Source organism: Antedon mediterranea, chromosome 3 (assembly GCF_964355755.1).
Source record: "Antedon mediterranea chromosome 3, ecAntMedi1.1, whole genome shotgun sequence".
NCBI lineage: Eukaryota > Metazoa > Echinodermata > Crinoidea > Comatulida > Antedonidae > Antedon > Antedon mediterranea.
The window spans coordinates 28,488,396-28,503,960 of NC_092672.1; the positions used below are offsets into that span (position 1 = coordinate 28,488,396).

At 33.6% G+C, this 15,565-nt stretch overlaps 2 protein-coding genes across 3 annotated transcripts; one reads left to right on the top strand and one right to left on the bottom strand.

The window, feature by feature from the left end:
* Positions 1–5,192: 5,192 nt before the first annotated feature.
* On the bottom strand, positions 5,193–10,554 carry LOC140043800 (F-box only protein 42-like). The gene is made up of 5 exons (XM_072088271.1): positions 10,392–10,554; positions 9,847–10,080; positions 8,665–8,938; positions 7,860–8,013; positions 5,193–6,371 (listed from the first exon to the last, which is right to left on the bottom strand). The coding sequence occupies exons 1-5, from the start codon at positions 10,528–10,530 to the stop codon at positions 5,664–5,666; spliced, it is 1,509 nt and encodes a 502-aa protein (XP_071944372.1). The 5' UTR covers positions 10,531–10,554; the 3' UTR covers positions 5,193–5,663.
* Positions 10,555–10,682: 128 nt separating this feature from the next.
* On the top strand, positions 10,683–14,431 carry LOC140045147 (ciliogenesis and planar polarity effector 2-like). Of its 2 annotated transcripts, none has more exons than XM_072089913.1 (5): positions 10,683–10,798; positions 11,113–11,255; positions 11,459–11,611; positions 12,151–12,278; positions 13,040–14,431. In XM_072089913.1, exons 2-5 carry the CDS (start codon positions 11,153–11,155, stop codon positions 13,439–13,441), a joined length of 786 nt encoding a protein of 261 aa, XP_071946014.1. In that variant the 5' UTR covers positions 10,683–10,798; positions 11,113–11,152; the 3' UTR covers positions 13,442–14,431. The 2 variants fall into 2 exon arrangements, with proteins under 2 accessions (XP_071946014.1, XP_071946015.1); XM_072089914.1 differs by having other exon boundaries at positions 10,692–10,798; positions 11,117–11,255.
* Positions 14,432–15,565: the final 1,134 nt, after the last annotated feature.

Here is a 15,565-nt window from a genome sequence, read left to right on the forward strand (position 1 = left end):
AAATATTCGAAAATAACTAACGACTATTCCAAATTTAAGTCAGAATGAAAAATTCTTTCAATCGATGAACAGTGATTTCAATTTGCTCTTCATTAAAACGAAATAAAACCACTTTTACCGTGCAATTCAGTTTGAAATAATATACATCTATTTCCTATTACGTTTGCTATACTTACGTCATCTGCTATGGCAAAGTTGATATTTAAAAGAAGGTATAATGCTTCTTTAGAAGAAGCCCAGAATGCGGTGAGATCAAATGAGTATTCCGCCGCTAAGTATGCTAGGTTCCTCCAGGTGAGGAATAGAAGGGCTAGGCCTAGAAATAGGGGGTGTCCTTATGTCAGAAGAAACGCTAATGTTAACCCAACTTGTAAGTTACACGAATTAAATACACTTATAAAAACGGAAAACAAATCAGCTGATATCAATTATTTTCATTTTAATCATGAATTAAACAGGCCTACTAATGACGACAAAATGTTGTCTCCAAATACAAATGATATGCCTATCATAATAAGTAGTGATAGAAGTAGTGATAGTGACATCATTATTAGTAGCAGCAGTGATGATAGTAGTAGTAGTAGTAGTAGTAGTAGTAGTAGTAGTAGGAGTAGTAGTAGTAGTAGTAGTAGTAGTAGTAGTAGTAGTAGTATGAGTAGTAGTAGTAGTAGTAGTAGTAGGAGTAATAGTAGTAGTGGGAGTAATAGTAGTAGTAGTAGTAGTAGTAGTAGTAGTAGTAGTAGTAGTAGGAGTAGTAGTAGTAGTAGTAGGAGTAGGAGTAGTAGTAGTAGTAGTAGTAGGAGTAGTAGTAGTAGGAGTAGTAGTAGTAGTAGTAGTAGTAGTAGTAGTAGTAGTAGTAGGAGTAGTAGTAGTAGTAGTAGTAGTAGTAGTAGTAGTAGTAGTAGTAGTAGTAGTAGTAGTAGTAGTAGTAGTAGTAGTAGTAGTAGTAGTAGTAGTAGTAGTAGTAGCAGCAGCAGCACTATGCCCAACAGTAGCAGTAGTGGTGGCAGTAGGCCTACTATTAGTAGCAACAGCAGTGGCAGTAGCAGCATAGGAGAAAAGTCTAGTAGTAGCAATAGTAGCACTGTTGTAGTCGTAGGAAATGGTGATGTTTTGTTTCATTTTCCAGGTAGTGGTGATAACAATTCTAACGACATTTCAAATGAAAATTTTGAACTTGAATCTAATAAAGAATACTTTAATTCATTAATTAATCGTGAAAAAATATCTGAAAATTCATGGGCACATTTTGAATCACAATCAGTCAAAGATCACATGGTAGAATTTTTATGTAAAATTCGATCTGAACTCATACGTTATGAATACATAATCGATAATGATATTGTACATCGTAGCCTAACAATTATAGAAAATGTACTAATCTGTGATAACACAGCATTTAAACTTGGAGATCTCGAAGAACTGGCAATTGCATCATTTTGCCTTGCATTGAAATGTGCTGAACGATACCAATCTAAACACATCATCCCTTATGCCTGTGACCGCCTCCGGAATCTTGGCTTCTTTAATCCTAAAAAAATTTCCCAAATAGAATTTAAAATATTACAGATATTAAACTTTAATATCAATAGTGTCACTTGTCTTGATTTTGTTCACATTTATTGCGATATTGCTATCAGTAAAGCTACAACCAACAACAACAAACGTAGAATAGAAAAAGTGAGACACGAATCTGTCAAATATTTGATTACAAATAAAATATCTCTTACAACAGTAAAGCCGTCCGCAATAGCTTACTTAATAATTAACGCAATTCTTGAGAAATTTGAATTACAAGACTCATTCTATTTTGAGAATAATGACGATAGTTCTTAAAGTTAAACAAATTAAGATAATTTAAAACACAATTTAAGTAACCATTTACGTTAAGACAAAACAATTTAAGGGATTATATCTAGAATATAGTTATAGGAATGATAAGACGATTACATTGATTGAAGAAAAGTTAAACTAAATAGATTAGTCAAGATGTGCAATATCTAAGTACTGTACTATGTAAGGTAATAGGCCTAAGTATATAAAATAACGTTTTGTAGAATGTAGATTACTGCATAACTTGTACTTAAGAAAAACAAAGTAAGATAAGTGATGTAAATTAAAAACAATATTGCTATTACATAATATAAAAATAACGCTTAAAAGAGAACGACGTTTCGACTCCATCATGGGGCATTATCAAGTCCAATGAATAAAATATAAAACAACAACTATTAAGTAGCACAAGCCAAGGGTCAAAGTTTAAATAACAAAAGACCTATTGTCTAACATCCTGTCAAAGGAAAAGCTTAGCTTTTACAGAGTCACTTTGTTTATTCAGACTAGGTTTTAATTGTCTGATATACAACATTTCATAGATAAGACAGTCAAATTTGTTTTTGCATTTCCTAAGTATACTAAAACATGAATTAATTTAATTTTAATATTGCTATTGTAACATTATAATGAAAAAAAAAGCTCTAAGGAGGATATTAATAATACAAATAATAAATAAAAAATAGATTATTGATAATAATGATTAAAATAAGTAATTTTTTTCAGTAATATTCCCGTTATTAAGTTAATGTAAGTTTTTAGTAAGCAATACAAAAAAAGGAGGAAAAAAAAAACAAAAAAAACATATTTAATTAGTTTTCACAAAAATTGTTAATGATATTTAGTTGATTTAAGTTTTTAGTTAGTAAGAAAAAAAATTGTTGTTACGAGTTTATATTTTAATAATAAATTTTCAAATTTAAAAAAATAATAATTATTGTAATTTGGCCTATTAAAATATTTCCCTTATTAATTTCGTATAATAGGTTTTAGAGCTATATTATTGTATAGCAAATCATTAAAATAAGTAATTTGTTCAATAATCTTTTTTATTTAAGTTAAAATAAGTTTTAGATAAGATAATGAATTTAAAAAAAAAACAAAACAAAAAAAAACATCCCAGTCTGAAGTCGGAGATGCTACCTCATGGTGGTAGACTGGTGTCAACATCATTGGTAACCAAACTGGTACCAAGATGGCTAACAGCATCACGCATCTTGTACTATAGTTACACTGTTTCACACTATTATACCACACATTGTTGTGCTGTCACGGATGTAGGCCACTTAAGCTTGGTTCCCACTAGAACGTAACACAAGGACGTAAACGCAACGCAAGCGTTTTAAAGCGTGGTTCCCACTAGCGACGCAACACAAGGACGTAACGCAACGCAAGTGAATTGCGTATAACTTCGCTTGTCATTGATTAAAACGCTTGCGTTGCGTTTACGTCCTTGCGTTACGTTCTAGTGGGAACCAAGCTTTAGCAATCAAAAGCGAATAAGCCATCGCTTGTGATTGGTCAATTCACTTGCGTTGCGTTACGTCCTTGTGTTGCGTCGCTAGTGGGAACCAAGCTTTATTGAGTGTGAAAATATCAAAAATAATTTAAATAATAATAAAATAATTATATATATATATTTATATATTCGTATTATTTATTGTTGGAGGGATTGCATGACAAAAACATTAAAAATTAATATAATCTAAAGCTAAGGAGTACAGGTAGGAATCATAAGTAAGTTTAAGTAAGATTTAATTCGTCACTATGACGAATTATAGGTTATATGCATTGATTTAAATAAAGATAATTGATTTTTAAAAGATATATTGATTGATTGATTTTGTCAGAATCTTTAATTATTATAACATGAATATAGGATCTTGCTAACGCAAATACAATAGCCGGTATCACAATCCGATCAAAGATCCCTCTGTGTATAATTATCATAAACCACATTTGTTACATAATAATGAAGACCTAAGTACAGTTACTTTTTATCTAAAAAAAAAAAATAATGTGTATCTATAATCTATACACTAAGAAATAAAATTGAACAAACAATACGGACTCGGTACCTTGAGTGCTGCTAGATACGAGCAAGGACCACCGAGCCCAGGACTATTTTAAGGGGTTGCCCAAGAGTCCAGGGCCATAATAGAAACCAGGTATTGGCGAAGCGAATTTTGTTAAATGACACTAGGTGGCCGGAAATGGTACTCTCACGTAAAATTCACGATAAATGGCACCTCTAGTTTATTTATTTTATTTTTTTATTTTTATTTTATATATTTAGGCAAATTGCCAAGGATAACCATAAGCAAATTCAATCACTATCCTTCTTAAAGGTGGCAATCCGTTCACGAGACAAACATATTCACACAATGCTCTACATAAACAAAGTCTTTATTACAAGTCTTTGGGAGTGGAGTTGTAAATTGTCATTAGAAAAAATCCTGACATATGACAGGACTTGAACCCAGGACCCTTGGATTGGCAGCCAAGCATCATAACCACCAGGCCACAACTCCACTCCGATTTGTAGTTTTCGCTGGAAGTGACATTCTATATCAATTGGGCTACTGTGTAGTAAACAGCAGTATTTATCACGCCTATTTTTTCCACTGGTAAAATACACGCGACTAAGGATAACATTTTTGCGTTCAATGCGAACACCAGAGAAAGTCCCCGACGAAGGTACTTCCGGTAATATGATTCTAGCAATTATAATCAATTACTGTAATACAAATTAATTACTAGGCCTAATTATTATCAATTTCAAAAAGTTAAACAAAAAATATGAAGCTGCTGCTATAAATATATTGGGCAAAACGTGAAATTGTATTATTTTGAAATAAAATATGTCAGTAAAACAACAATTTCCATTCCATTCCATTTTCATTTATCCACTATACTGTATAACAGTGTAGATTTTGAAAATTTTAAGCGCGCGTACGTATGAATTATATGCGCTACACACGTAATTGTATTGCCATATATGATGAAATATGACCTGAAATTTATGAGTACCAAATTTTGTTTAATTGTGATTCATGCTTGTGAAGATATGATTACAAACGTGATTTCGTTAAATCGTGCGTAGACCGCGTAGTTTTTGATTGCGCACCGTGAAAACATAACCACATCGATTCCTGGCCATAAAGAATACTCTGAAAAATTGAATTAGCTAGATCAAACTGATAATACATGATAATGCATATAACCTAACTAATAGGCTTTGTCCATGGTTCTCTTGCGGATGAGCCATGACATCTTTGCCTCAAATATTTTGTGTCAAAAAATAGGCCTAAGTAGCGAGCGTGAATTAATTTGAAAACAAAAAATGCGTACAAATAACAACACATAAATAAACATTTATTTGTTACAAATGTAGCTCTTTAGTTTTCATAAACAGTAATGTATTTCAGTCTTGCTACAAATCTAGCTCCTAGTTTATACTGTATAAACAGTGATGTATTTTAGTGCATGCAGAGTATAGAGCAAAATTCCTTACATTACAGCAAGGCATATTTTCCCAATGAATCGAATGCTAATTTTTCATTCATCTTCAACGAATATTTTGCAATGGTTTGCAGCATCACTTAAAAACAACATTTGGAAATTTGATTTTATTATGTAAAGTACAGCTGACATTCATAAAGTATCCCATAATGCTTGAGATAGTAATAGTATCCCACAATGCAACATGCAATGTTGTTTCATCACTTGCTCAGCAAAAAGGTAAAATAAATGAAGATGGATCATTCTATTTTTTCAAGGGGTGGACATAGCACTATGTTCATGATACCACAGTACAATAAGTTAAGACATCAACATGCAAAATGTGCAGAATTCACTGCTGTAGTCCTTCGTCCCACTTCAGGGTCCAAAACGGCGCCACCAAACATCACCATTTCCGCTTGTCCTAAAACAACTGAATAAAATGAAATTCGTTCTGGTGGTGGTCTATGATCCAATGGAAAAGACTTGATTATTTGATCGTCAACATCGTAACCGTTTTGCGCAGCTATTTGCCAGTTCACAATGTGATCTGTTAACACTTTTGATATATCTAAAATGTACAACTGCAGTGGTGACTTTGCTGTGACTGTCGGTTTCGTCTTCAGTTTTGTTGGCCACTTGCAGTTACATTTCAAACCTGGAAAGTCTTGTAACTCCCCAGACTGTTGATTACCTTTTGAAAATCTATCTTTTACATGAGCATTACTTAAAGTGTTTTTTTGTAAACTTCCACGAACACCGTTTACGCAATTATCAATGTTATTCGAGCCTGCGACAGATTCTCCTCTGAACTCGGTAACTGGACGAGGACCAGTTCTCATAGAAGACATTTCCGGTGTGTGGTGTTTGTACTGCGGTCTTTTACTGCGACTGTACACCACCACTGCATCACCGACTTTCACAACGGGATGGCACCAAATCTCTGGTGGCGACTTGGTAGCGTTTTCGATTTTTATTGCCATCCAATCCCATGGTAGTGAAGGATCCATGTGTAAGAGCCAGATATCATCACATAACTGAAACAAAACAAAGATGTTGTAATCCTGTGGGTCTAAGTGGGGGCGCAGTTAGAGGGGCTAATCAAGTCTGTATTAATTATTAATTAGTGTTATTTCAACATATTTCATAATAGTAGAATTAACCTATGCTCACTGCAAGCTAAAGCTCTGTCTACACTATCAAACTTTATGTAACAAAAAAAATGTGGTATGCCGATAATATTGACATGATGATGCTTTTTGATGATGAACAACTCTAAAATGTATATAAGAAATGTTTTTTTTTTAAATTTTGTATCTATTATGTTGTGTTTATTGTTTTATGTTTTTTTATGTAAAAGGGTCCTGCGAAAACAGAAGTGTAAACTCCTCTATGCAGGATCCTTGCCATCATTTATGCTATGAAACTGTATTTATAAACGATGAGTAAATAAATGATGTCATATCACTACCATATTTAAGCATATCACTTTTTTGTCAAACTAGTTTGATAGTGTAGACAGAGCTTAATAACCATTTTACCCATATTTTAACACAGATCTATGTTTTTGAATTGAATTGAAAATATATATTTATACTGGGTAACCTCTTCAGTCAATGACTGGTCTCCCAGAGAGAGGGCCCAGTTGGTGATCAGTGGCTGTGATGTACTAATGCACCGGGGTAACTCCCTATTCATCTCGAAAGATGTACTAGGTTCTTTAAAGTGCACACGAGCTAGATGTGTACACTGGACCTACGGTTTATAGTCCTTATCCGAGAAGACTCGTTCTACCACCAGAACCATGGAGTGAGTGAGCCTCGAACTCCTGCCGATGTTATGGCTACGTAATTACGGTTCCTTACGGTTTAAGGTTAAGGCTATTTATGTCAACCTTGGTAATTTCCTGAGAAAAAACAATAGACAAGCTGCAGCAATGCATTATTGATTTACTATAAATCAAAAACATAGTGAGGATCATAATACTTAAACAATAGAAGGTTAGCAACAAGTTCATTTGTGTTGGGATGAATAATAATTATATCAATTTCAGAACTGATGTTAAAAATTTGAGGTAGGTAATGACAATATAACATAATATGTTGAGAACATTAGTTCGAAAATCTATAAAATAATGGTAGGTGTTGATAAAAAGTAAATCTTTGGAATTACATGGAAACCAGGCGCAGATTTAAACCGGGGTTAAACAGGCTTAAGCCCCATAAAATTTAACATCCATATATTTTTTTAAATAAAATAAAAAAAAACTTTAGTTTTCTGCGACCCGACAGATCGTTTTTTCCATTTATGAAATATTTAGCCCCACTAATCTATAATGCTGGATCCGCCTCTGGAATAAAAACACTCAACAGGATCTACATACTAAAGTGTCAAGTCAATCTATTGTCCGGTTTCAAAGCCATTTTATTTTGTTTGAATCTAAAGTAATGTCCATGTCAATATGCTTCAATAGAATGTAATTGGGATTAGCAGACATTTTTTAAAAGGTGAACATTAATACTGACCATTCCATTCTTTCCCCAGCCTCCAATGATCAGTAAGTGTTGGTCATTAATCTTTACTTGACCATGGCCGGATCTTTCAAGTGGCTTAGTTTTATTGGCTGCCTGTTTGTGCCATTCCATTGTGTCCATATTTAGCACCCAAATATCATTGCTTCTATTATAGGAAAACAGCGAAGTTAATTTGATTATAAGATAAGAGTATACACACTACGGTAGAACGCATTAAAGGGACACCTTTGGACTCAACAAAGTGTTCCCCTAATAGGTTTCCAAAAACAAGTTACATTAATGTCCGATGGGGTCACAAACATGAATTTTACAGACCTACTCTATAAAAATTGTTAAAGGAATGAAAAAAACAAAGGTTATGGGGTCATAGGTCATAAGTTAAGGTTGAGTGCTATAACTAGGTCAAATAATTAATTAATTTAAGGCAGGGGATTTAGTGCTTGACATACAGCCAGTGGCGTAACGCAGAGGCCTGAGACCCCTGGTTTAGGAAACCTCAATGGCCCTCCAAGTTCCAATGCTGGAGGCCTCGGCATATTTTAATGCCTGTTTTTACCTCTGGTCACTGATCATGGGCCTCTATAAGCTCAGGGGCCCCTGGGTTTAGCTAGTGAGCTCTCATAGCCGTTACACCACTGCATACAGAATGTCTTCCTCTCCTTTTCTTAGAGTATGCGTCAAGAGCCATGTTGACAGCCATAACTCCATCAACTGTCTAAGTTGTAATTAATTGAAAGATTTTATTCAGAGGTTTATTACTGAATCAAAAATTCACAAAAACTATCCCAAATCTAACCTTTCGTGAACCTGCCATCCACCAAATATGATCATTTTATTTTTGATAACTGTCGCTCGATGTCCAGCCATAGGGGGCGGTGTCAATGACGTTGTGATTGCTGTCCATTGGTTTAACGACATGCTATAAACATGCAGCTCATTATAGAATCGTGGAGCTGGATATAACGGTGACGGGAGTGGGGGCGCCCATCCACCAAACACGATCAATGAACCGTTGTAGTAAACCATAGACGCTGACGCTCTTGGAGAGGGCATGGACCGAGGACCACTACCTGAAAAAAAAGATAATTTAACTCAATCAATTTTAATTACTGTTTTTAAATATAGAACTGTATACATATAATGAATGTTTATGAGTTGGATTGGATGTTGATGAGTTGAAAATTTGACTGCTCTATTTTTCAACGAATACAAAAACATTGATTTATTTGTTTTATAATAACACACCTACTTTAATTTGATTTATTCCTAGCAAATCATTGCAAATGCTAGGCCGAGAGCTAGGTCATTAAAAAAGGCAGTACTTCAGCTTTGGATGCGGACTATTATAGTCATATAGACTAGGTTATTTCTTTTAAATGTCAAAAATAGCAGGGAAACTGTCTTTAAATATAGAGTTTACATTGCATATTTAGTTAATGGAGTACAGTATTTAAAATGTTAATTTAGTTTATTTATTCATTATACCATTCACATAAAAAAGCATTTAAAATAGAATATGATGAATTTATGATACAAAACCAGACAGAAAAAATAGATTCAATCAATTCAGTTATGATGATTTATATTTTGTTCTTTACAATGTTAATAATCTTACTATATTTATTATTACATAAACTCTATGTCTGGCTATCTGGGTTTATTCAAAGACTACTGTAGGGGTCGCACAGTCTTCAAACTTAGTGGGTGGGTGCAGCTCGGTAAGGGGAAGAACAAATTTGCATTTGTTAGGTCGTTAGGGTGAAAGGTTAAGGTCAAATATCAACATTTTCAAATTGCTCTGATCGAGGGAAAATAATTGTGATAGGTTGATATGATATTTAAACATTCATGTCAAATGTCAAATGTCAAATGTCAATTGTATGACGCATAATACAACGCCTGCGGGATAGGTGCGTCGTACAATTGATGACAATGTGCATTATGTTATTAGACTTAGAAAACAAAATTGTCCTATGACCTGATGCTATAACACGTGACCACTTTCTACTTGTCAGGTCCAACTTCCAAATATCGTTAAATGTCGTTTCTGACACAGAACTTCCACCAAAAATGTACATACTGCCATCTACGTAACAAGCACTGTGTGAGTGCCGAGCTGTCACTGGTGTTTGAGGGCACTGTTTGTGACTCCAGCGTATTTTACCATCTTGTGTATTGCTTTTAAATATATGATATCTACGTTGCTGTATGCCTAAAAAAAAAAAATTCAGTAAAAAAGTTAAATAAATTGAAATAAAAACATTGTTGATGTTGATCATCGACTAGCTAGAGCCTAGGCCTAGTAACCCCGGACATACAGTGTACTGTGTCTGTAGCTTTCTAAATTCTAGCTAGCAAGATGATGGTAAGGGAAACTATGAATGTTGACTTAGTGAATTAAATTAGAGAGAGCAAAAAAGTAGCCTAGGCCTACCTTCCTGGGCTCTTTAGCTAGCTAGGCTAGATAGAAGGCCAGCACTAATGAATGATGAGGGGAAAGGAACTACACTTCTTCTTACTTACCACGAATGAGACGGTTCCATACTTTACAAACCCTAGCAGCATCATCACAGTCTTTGTAGGGTGAAAGATACCATAAAATTCTTTCAAGAATTTCTTCAGGTAAATTATTAAGACTTATATTACTTATTTTTACTTCCATTTTGATACTACTGACCAGGAGGACTTGATAGTATTAATTCGGCATGTTGTAAAGGGTATTATGATGCATATATAATTTACCGGTGGTATCGTGTCAAACTACATCTCTTTATGTTTTTACCACCAACCTAGTTTATTTACTAATTTCGCTCGAGTCTCGTAAAAAAAAACCAACATTGCACCGAAATGTACTCCGAAATGTTTGATTTAAAGAACAAAAACACACATTTTGTATATATATAATATAGTAATTTTAATAAGTAATACATGTAAGTATTCGAAAAATGAATAGTAGTTTTGTTTAATGTTTTTTTCATATTTAATTTACTTAGTCATGTTGTACTTAGGCTCACCACCGCCACTACTACCTTCTCATTGTTACTAACTGTCAGTGTCAGTCAGGAGACATCGCACAAGGCCAGGGTGATGGTTTAAACTCATTAGTCGTTTCGTCCTATATAGGCTTGCTAAGAAATTCCAGGTTTTAACAGTGTTTTGCCCTATCAAATTGCTTCAACTTTACAAAACATTGTTAACCCACATTACAATACAACACATAGTAATTTTATATTTTTAACTCAAGAAAGATTTTGTAACCAATCGGATACAGAAAATTCATTAATATGCTTGGAGGAGGAAAAGTTTTTGAAGAGAACTGGCACAGGACACATGATGGCAAGCAGTATTTTAGTGGAATTGTACGGAATGGAAAGCGGAAAATATTTGGTAAAGTTGTAAACCTATATCACTAAATCAGTCATTTATATACACAGCATACTTACTATACTGACTGTACTGTGTATGAAGTGAAGTAGGTGAATTCTGATATTTGCCAGTACATATTGCACATTGTCACTGTGGTATGACTATGCATGAGAGTAAAACAAACAAAATATTTCAATTTTCCCTTTATTTTATTTCTTTCCCAGGTTCACTAGAATCCCCAATGCTAACAGCAGGCCTCACTTATGAAACTGTTTCGTACAAAATCTTCATTTCGGGCAAAGCCGGTGTTGGAAAATCAAGTACCGTGGCCAAACTATGCGGACTATCTGTCCCCAAAAGCCATTTGGAAACACCAGGTGAGTATACCATTCACATAAGCTCTGTCTATCAAACTAGTTCGACAAAATAGTGTGATGTGCTCAAATATGGTAGTGATGTGCCCAAATAATATTTTTTTTGTCACATACAGTTTGATAGTGTAGACAGAGCTTAAAGATGTATTGTCCCCAAAAAATTAATTAAATCAGACTTTGATTATGTTATTTTGTAGTTTTAATAAAGTTAATCACTTCCATAGAAAAAATAAACGAAAAAAAAAAAATGTTTTCACCTATAAAATGACAATATAAATGGTCAAATTCAACCAAAAATTCATTGGCTGGCAGCCAATTTGACTATTTTTTGCTTTAAATCACATTTTTTCAGGTAAATACATTTTTTTTCGATCCAATTTTTGGTCAAAGTGGATAACTATTATGTTACATTAAAATGGAATATTCAACATTCTTTTTTAAGAATTATTTTTCAGGGGGACAATACATCTTTAACAAAAAGACATGGCCAGTTTCTGATTCAGTTGGGTAAATCATTGTTTTCTTTCTTACTCTTTCTTCAGGCCTGCAGACATCTGTAGTTTACTGGCCAGTGAAGCTGGCAGACAGAAATGGTAAAGTTGTCATGTTCAAGTTGCAACTATGGGATGCCGGAGAAAATATCTTGAAGAAGTTTGATCACATTTTGCCAGTAAAGTGAAATATTTAACCTTGAAAATTACATAATTTTTTTTTATTCAGGTATAATAATTAATATAAAAAAATTAACAAAAAGCAGACAAAGTCTGAAAATATTTTAATACAACAATTGAAACATTAAAAATAATAATTTGAGTAGTGATTTACGAAATTGACATTCTGAGCAGTACTATATAGCTAAGTCGAGTGGACAAGCAGTCAAATCCAAGCACTGCAACCTATAGCCATAAAATTGTAATAGGTTCAAGCAGGGAAGTGTGATAGCTCAGAACAATGGTTGAGGACCATTGTTCTGGTGCTTGTATCAGATGACTTGAAACTGGAGGTCCAGTGTACACTTCTAGCTTGTGTGCACACTTTAACAAACTCAGTTTACCTTTCGGAAAAACGGAAAGAGTGACTGCGGTATTTATACTGTCCATCTGTTTCGGCGCTTGTCATACAGATGAATGGGCACCATTTGATGGCACAAAGTGATTCTTAGAGACAACAGTTTTCCACAAACGTGCGCAATTTAGCTTATTCTCCTACTTAGACATTTAGAACTGAAGCCAGTGTTTTGCGTTTGATTTTGCCCAAGTCAAGTGTATTGTAGCTAGTGGTATATAGGCTAGTTTAGAAAGTATCAGTTCTGATCTGATCTCAAACTCAATTTGTATTTTGGAGACTTTTGTTTGGAAATCAGTTAAAAAAAAAAGTTACAGGAATGTATATATTGTTTTAGAGACTAAACTAAATGTTATTTTTTTGCAGGCCTGTACAGAAAATGCAAATGCAATGATCTTTCTGTTCTCGTACACGGATAGACCAAGCTTTGAAGCGCTACCAGCTCAAATGGCGCAAATCTGCGAATCAAACATTCCAAAGATTGTGATCGGAACAAAATTTGAGCAATTGCGCAACAGCGACATCACCACTAAAGAGATCTACAATTTCAGAGAACGGTACAGCGTCCCTTTAATGAACATTAAAAATGTAAGTCGGTTCCGATTGCTGAGCGACGGAAGTAAAGTTTTAGATGGCAATGCGGAAATAGAGGATGTGGCTAACATAATGAATGGAATATGTGAAGTGTTATGGAATCAACAAGATACAGGCCAGATAGCAGTACCATTAGACGATAGTGATGACAGTGTTCAATACAGTTATGTTTGATGACTTTTAGTATGCTTTAGCCTGGTTTAAACTGGAATTATCAGGTTTCTTGAAGAGTGTACAGAGTCTGGAATAAACTGGAATTATCCAGTTCCTTCAAGATTCTTTCATGTGGAAATACAACATCTATGTTTGATGGGTTATAGTATGTGTAGTCTGGTTTAAACTGGAATTATCCAGTTCCTTCAAGATTCTTTCATGTGGAAATACAACATCTATGTTTGATGGGTTATAGTATGTGTAGTCTGGTTTAAACTGGAATTATCCAGTTCCTTCAAGATTCTTTCATGTGGAAATACAACATCTATGTTTGATGGGTTATAGTATGTGTAGTCTGGTTTAAACTGAAATTATCCAGTTCTTAAGCTCTCTCTACACTATCAAACTAATGATGTGACAACAATATGTGATGTGCCCATATATGGACATGATGATGATGTCGTATCACTATTATATTTGGACATATTACTACCATATTTGGGCACATCACACTTTTTTGTCAAACAAGTTTGTTTAGTGTAGACAGACCTTTAGAGGGACAGTTAAAGTAGTAGTTGTCTCTGCAAGGTAGATACAGTATATTTGGAAAGTAAAATTACAAATAAATTAGTCCTATTTTTGTAAGAAAATTGAGACTTTGATGATTTGATTAAATGTTGGTTTTTAATTGGCTTTTGTTAGTTAAGACTGAATTCTTTGGTACACACAATAAATTAGTAGTGATTTTACAAAAAAAATTATTTAAAACGTTTATTTTTATATACAGAGGTTTGAAAATACAAAGGCATGCCTAAAAATGTATATTAAATAAATAATAATTACCATCAAAGTATGTATTGGCAATATAAAATTTAAAAGCTAAAAAAAATATATACGGTAAAATTGTTATAATTTTTAATAAAACTGAATAATGCAAGTTAAATATATATGGTAACATTGCTATTTGCTAAATCTGAATAATGCAAGTTTAATACAGACATGCATTTATTGTAAAGAAGGGGTTTTCAGGCTCCGCAAATGGAGGTATAAACATTTAACATCTGTATGTATAATTATTCTTTCATGGAACAAAACCACGAGAGCAATTGCCTAATAATGGGAAAAAGTTAGTGTGGTCAGTCACCCAGCATAATACTGTATTACCTGGGCCAACATATTTATCACTTTTTAAGGCCATGGCTCTACTTTCTACACCATACTAAAACGCCTTTAAATGATAGTACAGGTAGGCCCACTATTTCAAATTTGTCACCCCTAGCAATTGCAGTTACAGCTCTTGTCTACACTATCAAACTTTATGTGACAACAAAATGTGATGTCATGCCCATATATGAACATGATGATGTCATATCACTACCGTAATGGACACTTTTTTTGTCGCATGAAGTTTGATATTGTAGACAGAGCTTAAAAATTGTACAGTCATCTCTCCCAATACCAGACTTTTCTTGGGGACAAAAAGGTCCCAAATTTCTTTTAACAATAAAAACAGATTCCAATTAAATATCAGACTTTCTGGAAACCAGACATCTTTGGTTAGCACAAAGGTGTCTAGTATTGGGAGAGTTGACAATATTTTAAAGTAATAATGCATAGTAAATTGAAACTGCAACTATATTATAAAATTAACATTCTAAAAAAGACACCCAATTTCCACAACAAGAAGCCTCTATATAACATATGTACTAAATATTTGGAAGTCATAGTGCATAGAGGATTGACTGTATTTATTACAAGATACAAATAAAATTTGAATGGCAAGGTGATTTTAAAAGTAATACAGTAAAAGAAATTAAATTGTCCTTTTCAGCCTCCAATGAAAAATAAAATGTATTTATATCTAAATAATGCTGAAATAAGAAATAATGTGAAAAAATAAACATATGAAATCTCTGAACATAAAAAAAAAACTGAGATTTCCGACACCCAGCCATTAGACCACTTTGGCTGTTATGGTATGATGGAGCCGAAATGTTGTACATTGGAAAAGTAGTAAGTTCTCGACTTGACTGTACAGAGATAAAACTAAAATGCCTTCATTGTCAATGTTATTAAAAAATTCCAAAAAATCACCATTAAATTAAGTATTGTGTAATTAATCTAAAAATAGAACACATAATAATA

Bases quoted from the DNA above. Each gene is read 5' to 3' on its own strand.
- LOC140043800 (XM_072088271.1), bottom strand. From the start codon at position 10,530: ATGGAAGTAAAAATAAGTAATATAAGTCTTAATAATTTACCTGAAGAA. The intron at 10,081-10,391 runs GTAAGTAAGAAG...TTTTTTTTTTAG, and splicing joins ATGGAACCGTCTCATTCGTG to GCATACAGCAACGTAGATAT. The intron at 6,372-7,859 runs GTCAGTATTAAT...GTTTTGTTTCAG, and splicing joins GCTGGGGAAAGAATGGAATG to TTATGTGATGATATCTGGCT.
- LOC140045147 (XM_072089913.1), top strand. From the start codon at position 11,153: ATGCTTGGAGGAGGAAAAGTTTTTGAAGAGAACTGGCACAGGACACAT. The intron at 11,256-11,458 runs GTAAAGTTGTAA...TTTCTTTCCCAG, and splicing joins TGGAAAGCGGAAAATATTTG to GTTCACTAGAATCCCCAATG. The intron at 11,612-12,150 runs GTGAGTATACCA...CTCTTTCTTCAG, and splicing joins AAGCCATTTGGAAACACCAG to GCCTGCAGACATCTGTAGTT.